Source organism: Sceloporus undulatus, chromosome 8, assembly GCF_019175285.1.
Source record: "Sceloporus undulatus isolate JIND9_A2432 ecotype Alabama chromosome 8, SceUnd_v1.1, whole genome shotgun sequence".
NCBI lineage: Eukaryota > Metazoa > Chordata > Lepidosauria > Squamata > Phrynosomatidae > Sceloporus > Sceloporus undulatus.
The window spans coordinates 34,306,195-34,315,033 of record NC_056529.1 but is presented as its reverse complement, the minus strand read 5'-3'; the positions used below and the strand labels follow the sequence as shown (position 1 = coordinate 34,315,033).

At 39.8% G+C, this 8,839-nt stretch overlaps 1 protein-coding gene across 2 annotated transcripts in view; it reads left to right on the top strand.

Annotated features, from left to right (window-relative positions):
* IFT140 (intraflagellar transport 140) overlaps window positions 1-8,839 on the top strand; it is an 88,572-nt gene that overhangs the window by 26,459 nt on the left and 53,274 nt on the right. For both annotated transcript variants that reach the window (XM_042438795.1, XM_042438796.1), the window contains one exon: window positions 6,861-7,057. In XM_042438795.1, coding sequence (XP_042294729.1) covers window positions 6,861-7,057 — 197 coding nt within the window. The remainder of the gene's footprint in view (window positions 1-6,860; window positions 7,058-8,839) is intronic.

Sequence of the window (8,839 nt, the reverse complement as noted above, 5' to 3'; positions counted from 1 at the left end):
TTGTATTTGTATTTTTTTACTTGTACACCGCTATGATCAAAGCGGAATAGCGGTCTATAAAGAAAACTTCTTCTCTTCTTCTTCTTCTTCTTCTTCTTCTTAATTATTATTATAATTATTATAAGATTTGTAATAGGATTTGTAATCAAGTGATAGACATCAAACATCTAATAGTGATTGAACTATGATCTTTTCCTGTGCATTAAAATTATGAAGGCATTTCTTTGAGGAAGAAAGTCAGTGCTGGGAGGGGGGCAGTGGGTTTGGGTTCAGTTTGGTTTGGTGTTTTTGTTATTTTTTTTTTTGCTATATTAACTGTTTTTCCCTTTCAGCCTGAAGCAGAGAGAAAAGATGGGAAGGAACCTGGCGTAGTATCACTCTACCAGAGGGAGCCAGAGACCGAGCGTGATTTCTTTGGTTGGAAGAGTGTGACAAAACTACACTGATGCTATGCTAACTTCAGCTTGCTCTATACAATGGGGGATTGTGACGGGCTTTAAATCCATCAAACTCATAAAAAGGTAGGATACAAAATTGGTATGATTTAAAAGTTGATATTTAATTTATCTTCCTTTACTATATTTTTCCTCCATCCTGTGTGGGGGTCTGGACTCCAGATTAGGCATGGTTTGGTTTGGGGTGTGATGTAAGCTTTGATACTGGTCTTGCATTAAATGTGCTTGCCTTATACGTATACATTTGTCCTGTGCCTCATTGGAGCTATGTCTTCCTGGATGCTGTCTGGATCAGAAATGTCTTGACCCTCAGGAAAATAGGGGCCGAGGCAAAAGAGGACTGGGAAAATACACCCAGAGGGACAAACAAGAAGAACATTGTGCAGTTTTGGAAAAAGGGAAGTTGGGCAGCTTTAGAAGAATCCAAGGAATTTTATCTTATATCTCTCCCCTGAAAAGATGCTTTCTGCTCCAGTGGGGAAATCATGTGTGGTAAGGAGCGACTTGTTTCACCAAAGGGCAAAGATGGGTTTTTTTAAAAGAGTAATTTGAAAAAACGTAGGGCCACCATGGTGTAATGGTTTAAGTACTGGACCATGACTCTGGAAAGCTAGGATTAAGTCCCAACTTGGCCATGGAAACCCATTGGGTGATCTTTGGCAAAAACCATCTCTCAAACTTGGATGGATTGAAAGACCAAGCCTCTGATCAAATCTTGCAACAAAAAAGTGATAGGTTAGGGCCATCATAAGTCAGAAATTGCTTAAAGGCACACAACAAAAACAAATTAAAAAATGTCCCGGAAATACTTCAGGCCTGCTGTGATTCTGGATCCACTTTTCCTCTAAGTCCAAGATGGTCATCTCCTATCTGTATCAGTCCAATTGTGATCCTTTTTGATAGGTAGTGTACAGTATATAACTGTTGTCTCTCTTCGTATTTTACTTCACTCTTGGGATTAATTCCACAATCAAAAGGAGAAATATAATTGTTGTCTGGAATTGGTCTGGCACATTGAGAAAATGCTGATGCTAAGTATGTGTGCTATGTCTTCTTGTGGCACGCTGCAGAGGAAAAACATAATTTGAAAATCCTCTGTTACAAAGTTAATGTATGTGTAATTTTTAAAAAACTAATCTACCTGATAATTGAAACATCTTATAGTAACCTTTTTTTTTTTTTGGTTGAAGAGTTTATCTGGCCATTCCATTACCAAAGCCACATGTGTAGCTCAATATGGCCGGGACTAAGAAATAGAACGGAAATTCATCCATTTCATCACTGGGATCAAATGTAGAGTTCCTGACCCTTCAAGAAAGTTGTGTGTGTGTGTGTGGGGGGGAAATGAACACGTCAAAAGTTGCAGGCACCTTTTGTTTGGATCTGGGCACAACATAAACTGCACAGTTTTTGCAAACTGCTCAGTGCTTCGAACCGCGGCAGCTTTGCTGTAACAACTACACTTACAGTCCTATGTTGGGTATGTTTACCTGGAGAAGAGAAGGTTAAGAAGTGATATGATAGCCTTCTTTAAATATTTGAAGGGATGTCACATTGAGGATGGAGCAAGCTTGTTCTCTGCGGCTCCAGAGACAGGACCGGGAACAATGGATGCAAGCTCCAGAGAAGAGATTCCAGCTCAACATTAGGAGGAACTTCCTGTCAGTAAGAGCTGTTCAACAGTGGAACACTTCCTTTGGAAAGTGGTGGATGTCTACTCTTTGGGGGTCTTTAACAGAGGCTGAATGGCCATCTACCAGGGATGCTTTGCCCTGAGTTCCAGCATGGCAGAATGGGGCTGGACTGGATGGCCCTTGTGGTCTCTTCCAATTCTATGATCATCACTATGCGGTTTTTGAAAGGAAAAAAAACCTAATCTCTATTTACAATTTGGGCAAATTTGAGCTACAAATGTGGCTTGGTATGCACCTCTCTATGCACCACTTCCTCAGAGAATCACCACTAGATCACAGTCTCTTCCCATTTGTGGGAAGGGCCGCTGAATGCTATCCTATATAATGTTTTTTCTCTCAGAAGGATCCTTATTTGCCCAGCAGTCATAGTAAGCTCATTTATGCAGTACATCTCAAACATATAGAAACATGTATGTTATCCCCTTAACATTTTTATCAGGTGCTTATGTGTAGTACCATGTTGTTGAACACAAAGAACCAGGCATCTAGATTTTCCAAGGGAATTTGATACGTTTCTTGAGTAGCAGACTTCCATGACAATCCCATGTAGTTACGAATGCCATTGGCATTCATCAGGCCATTTGTAGGAAAACTAAATAACCCACTAGAAATGCTCTTTCTGGGCACAAAAGATATTGTGTAGGATCGGGCATTTACTTCGCTCATGAGAATAAACTCGCTCACCTTTCTTCGTTTTTTGAGGCAGTTGAACATTCCAACTTTATTTATATTTCTAATATAAACACAGTGATTCCAAATATTATAATTGAATTGGCCACAAAGCCACATTTTTTGTCTAATTTTACATTATTACAATATGGTTTATTGCAGTATTAAAAGAAATAACATGTGGTTAAATACTCTCATATTTAAATCTTTTTTTAAAAATTGCAGTTAATAGAACCCATGAATTTTCAGCAGACATAGAGCTTTTCCAAAAATCAAGCCAGGCAAACTGAATAAAGCCCAATTTTTTGAATATATAACCCCCTATATAGTCTTACCGAGCTGGAAGCAGCTTCTTTACGCTCCGGGATGCCCGCCTGTTTGGCCCTAACTTAACAAAATGCCAACTGGATTGCAACTGTATTTAAAATAATTTGTATACATTTTAATGGGGGCCAGATACTCAAATAATATCGGTGTAAATGCTGCGCTTATTTGATCATTTGATGCAGGTTTTTCAACTTGAAATGTAATTACAGTAGTTTGAAGCTTTAAGAAATATCTTGGCAGTCACAACTGGTCTGAAGAATCGTGCGAAAACGGACCACCCAAAAATGCCAGATTGGGACCAGATTCTATTTGGGGCCCCCTTTATTGCGGGAGCTGGCGTTTCAACCGGCTCCTGGGCGAATGGCATCTAATGCCACGCTCCCGATTCGTCCGGAAGCCAGCCAGCATGTAATCGCTGGCACGGTTTCCGGGCGAATGACGTGGCTAAATGCCATGCCCCCAGACCGATGACAAGCCGGCTTTAGCAGGCCGTCTGTTTCGCTCCAGAGTTACTTTCTCTGCTTGTTTCGATATTTCACCATATGTATCAAAATATATCAGTCAACCCACAAAAGCTAGCAAATTATATTTGAAATAAAAGCCCCAGGATGATAATCTATACCCATGGAATGGGAACTAAATTCCAAAAGAACATAAATGTCTGCAGGCCTTATTTGCCCAGGTTGTGTTTTGGCTTAAGCTCATTCAACTTGCCTATGTGTCTTATATAGCACCTAATTGTGATGAAAATCAAGAGCCAGCTTGATAATTTCTTGTGAAGAAAATGAAATAAGGCAAGCAAAAATAAAGGACAGATTTCAAACTGTTATATATTACAAAAGTCTCTAAGAAAGAGACATTAAAATATGAAATGACTCACAGGTCCATCAAACATGTTCCTTGACTGCACGAGTAACATCTCCCAGTTTCTCAAATGTTTTGCTACATGGACTAATAGATGGGGGTGAACCTGTTCATAATCTGCTTTCATGTGCCAGAAAGTGTCACTTCCGGCTTCTCCTAGCTTTCTTTCTATATGTCCTGTTGTTTGACAGTGAACATTTCAGTGGTACACCTAAGTGTCGATTGGGTCAATTTTCATTTTTTGCACCTGTCAATCAATGAGAAACAATACTTTTTACCTTCCAATAAACTAAATAGGCAGTATTGCCCACCATGTCCCTGAGCTCCCATACCTTTGATAGTTCATATCTTAGTATGGTACTTTAATTTCCCAAAGCAAAGTGGCATAAAATTTGAAAATCACAGTCATCAATTTTGAAACTGAATTATTGGTTAGGCTAGCAGAGTTAGAATTGTGTGGCCATCCTGATATTAAATGCAATCCCTGTGCCGGGCAAGCATAGCCAATTGCAAGGAATGCTGTGGAGTTGGTAACCAACAGCATCTGGAAGGCTACACTTTTCCCCCTACAGTCCACCCCTCCTAATTCACAGATCTGAGATCCCCGCCCTCAATTATACAGGAGAGGTAATTTCCTATGGCAATGTGCACACGGGGGCATACCCATCAAGCCTATGGAGGATGAATATGTGGCAAGCCTCCATTTTCACAGAGTGGTCCAGAAGGGATCCCAAAAAACAGAGGGCCAACTGGACTTGTTTAAACATAAGGGAAAGAGGAACTAAACATTTTTGTCTGAGTAAGTAATATTGTTAAACGGTGCACATACACAATGGTGGTCTTTAGGATGTACTCTTTGCTAACAGTTACTGGCATGTAAAATGTTCGGAATATTACAGAAGACACGTTTAAAATTATAAACTTTCATTCTTTTGTTATTATTTGTTGAAAAATAACCCTTTTTCACCATACCTGATAAATGATAGAATTATCCAATGGTTAGATTACATAACTACAATTTTGGATGATGTCCCTCTTAAAGTAAATGTTGCAAAATCGCTGCAATTATATATAGTGAGCGAAAACAGTCACCAGATCAAGCTGTTATTCTCTCTTTAAGACTGTTCAGTTGTTGGTTCTGAAAGGGTAACTTCTGTAGCTAAACCATTGCGCGTGTCTTCCATTATTGGAGGTTTTTTTACAGGATAGCTTTTTTTTTTTTTTGGTAAGGTTGAGCTTGGACTGCATTTTCCCCATTTCCTACCCCCCCCCCAATTTCATTTGCTATATGTCTGCCAAAATTTGAACCACTTATCTTTAGACTGCCATTCCATCAAGACCTGTTCGAGCTGTTAGTATTTTTTACACTGTAACACCGGGAGAGGATGTTATATATAGATGTAGCCCATCCAAAAATAATGTTGGGCTTCTTTAATGGAAATGCAAACGCACGGTTTTCTTCAATATTTAAATTAAATGGCGTATTTATAGAAAGCAATCCATTTTTCAAATCTTCTCTGGAGAGTTTTCCCTCTGCCACCAAACATTCTCAACATGGCGACTCAACATAGTCGTTCTCCAGCCCCCGTCGGAAGCGGGCAGTCAGGGTACGGCTGATAACAATGACTCTAGGTGCCATGCAGTCCTCCCGTCGGTGAAGGATGTTCCAATGAGAATGGCAGCAGCCAGTGTGGCCAAAGAGACAAGCCCCAATGTATAGGTAACAGGACCAGGAAAGGGTATGTGTAGGGTCCTATGCGATAGAAGGTTACCAGCCCATGACCAACAAAACCTGAAAGAAAATTTTTAAAAAAATTCCAAATTAGTAACTTTTCTTGCAGTATGAAAACCAATCTAAAAACAGAAAACTCGCTTTTCCAATAGATTCTTGTATTTTGGCCTAGTACTGTTTATTTGATTACTAGCTGTCCCCAGCCAGGCGTTGTGTGGCTGAGTCTGGTTAAATGGAAAAGAAAGAAAAAGAGAAAGCGCACGTTTCTGAAATATGTAATTTCACAATGCTTGTGGGTATACAATATTTTGTGTGTTCCATTGTCTGTGTAGATATAGAGAATTGCCTGGTTTGCCGACTCTAGAACAGCAACTTGTTGATGGGGATGGCAAACACCCATCGAATATTTTTGATTGTACTTTGTATTTGTCATTTTTTTACTTGTACACCGCTATGATCAAAGCGGAATAGCGGTCTATAAATAAAACTTATTATTATTATTATTATTATTATTATTATTATTATTATTATTATTATTATATTTGTAATATGAATTTGTAATTCAAGTGAGTAAGACATCAAAATCTAATACAGGGGTAGGCAACCTTTTTGAGCCGGGGGCCGGGTTGCTGTCCCTCAGACAACTGGGGGGCCGAAGCCAAAAAATAAATAATTAAAAAATTAAAAAAAATTAAATATATAAATAAGCCAGGACAAATGTAGGACAAAATTTTCAAATGGAAGACACTTTTTTTAAAAAAATGGAGCACACGCAAAAAAATTTGCTGATTTTTAAAAAATGTTAATATAAATGCATGTTTCTGAGGCTTCTATAGACAATTGCCCCCCAAAGGCCTCGGTGGCAATCGGCGGCAGGACCAGGCTGGGGCCGGTCCCAAGGCCTTGCCGGGCCGCATCCGGCCCGCGGGCCGCAGGTTGCCTACCCCTGATCTAATAAGTGATTGAAATCTAGATTCTTTTCCTGTGCATTAAAATTATGAAGGCATTTCTTTTTAGAGGAAGAAATGTCAGTGCTGGAGGGGGGCAGTGGGTTTGGTTCAGTTTGGGTTTGTTTTTTTTGTTATTTTTTGCTATATTAACCGTTTTTCCCCCTTTCAGCCTGAAGCAGAGAGAAAAGATGGGAAGGAACCTGGCGTAGTATCACTCTACCAGATGGTAGCCAGAAGACCGATGCGTGATTTCTTTGGTCTGGAAGAGTGTGACAAAACTACACGTGATGCTATGCTTAACTTCAGCTTGCATCTTACAATTGGGGATATGGACGAGGCTTTTAAATCCATCAAACTCATAAAAAGGTAGGATCAAAATTTGGTATGATTTAATAGTTGATAGATTTAATTTTATCTTTCCTTTACTAATATTTTCCTCCATCCTGTTTGGGGTCTGGACTCCAGATTTTAGGCATGGTTTGGTTTGGGGTGTGATGTAATTGCTTTGATACTGGTCTTGCATTAAATGTGCTTGCCTTATACTGTATACATTTGTCCTGTGCCTCATTGTAGCTATTCTTCCTGGATGCTTGTCTGGATCAGAAATGTCTTGACCCTCAGGAAAATTAGGGGCCAAGGCAAAAGAGGATCTGGGAAAATATCTCACCCAGAGGGACAAACAAGAAGAACATTGTGCAGTTTTGGATAAAAGGGAAGTTGGGCAGCTTTAGAAGAATCTCCAAGGAATTTTATCTTATTTATTCTCTCCCCTGAAAAGATGCTTTCTGCTCCAGTGGTGAAATCATGTGTGGTAAGGAGCTGACTTGTTTCACCAAAGGGCAAAGAGTGGGTTTTTTAAAAAGAGTAATTTGAAAAACGTAGGGCCACCATGGTGTAATGGTTTAAGTACTGGACCATGACTCTGGAAGCTAGGATTTAAGTCCCAACTTGGCCATGGAAACCCATTGGGTGATCTTTGGCAAATACCATTCTCTCAAACTTGGATGGATTGAAAGACCAAGCCTCTGATCAAATCTTGCAACAAAAAAGTGATAGGTTAGGGCCATCATAAGTCAGAAATTGCTTAAAGGCACACAACAAAACAAATTAAGAAAATGTCCCGGGGAAATACTTCAGGCCTGCTGTGATTCTGGATCCACTTTTCTTCTAAGTCCAAGATGGTCATCTCCTATCTGTATCAAGTCCAATTGTGATCCCTTTTTGATAGGTAGTGTATATAACTGTTGTCTCTCTTCGTATTTTACTTTCACTCTTGGGATTAATTTCACAATCAAAAGGGGAAAAAATTATAATTGTTGTCTGGAATTGGTTTGGCACATGTGAGAAAATGCTGATGCTAAGTATGTGTGCTATGTCTTCTTGTGGCACGCTGCAGAGGAAAAACATAATTTGAAAATCCTCTGTTACAAAGTTAATGTATGTGTAATTTTTAAAAAAGTAATCTACCTGAATAATTGAAACATCTTATTAGTAGACCTTTTTTTTTTTTTTTTTGGTTGAAGAGTTTATCTGGCCATTCCATTACCAAAGCCACATGTGTAGCTCAAATATGGCCTGGACTAAGAATAGAACGGAAATTCATCCATTTCATCACTGGGATCAAATGTAGAGTTCCTGACCCTTCAAGAAAGTTGTGTGTGTGTGTGTGGGGGGGGGGGGGGAATGACACGTCAAAAGTTGCAGGCACCTTTTGTTTTGATCTGGGCACAACATAAACTGCACAGTTTTTGCAAACTGCTCAAGTGTCTTCGAACCTCTGCAGCTTTGCTGTAACAAAACTACACTTACAGTCCTATGTTGGGTATGTTTAGCCTGGAGAAGAGAAGGTTAAGAGGTGATATGATAGCCTTCTTTAAATATTTGAAGGGATGTCACATTGAGGATGGAGCAAGCTTGTTCTCTGCTGCTCCAGAGAACAGGACCTGGAACAATGGATGCAAGCTCCAGGAGAAGAGATTCCAGCTCAACATTAGGAGGAACTTCCTGTCAGTAAGAGCTGTTCAACAGTGGAACACATTCCTTTGGAAAGTGGTGGAGTCTACTTCTTTGGGGGTCTTTAACAGAGGCTGGATGGCCATCTACCAGGGATGCTTTGCCCTGAGTTCCAGCATGGCAGAATGGGGCTGG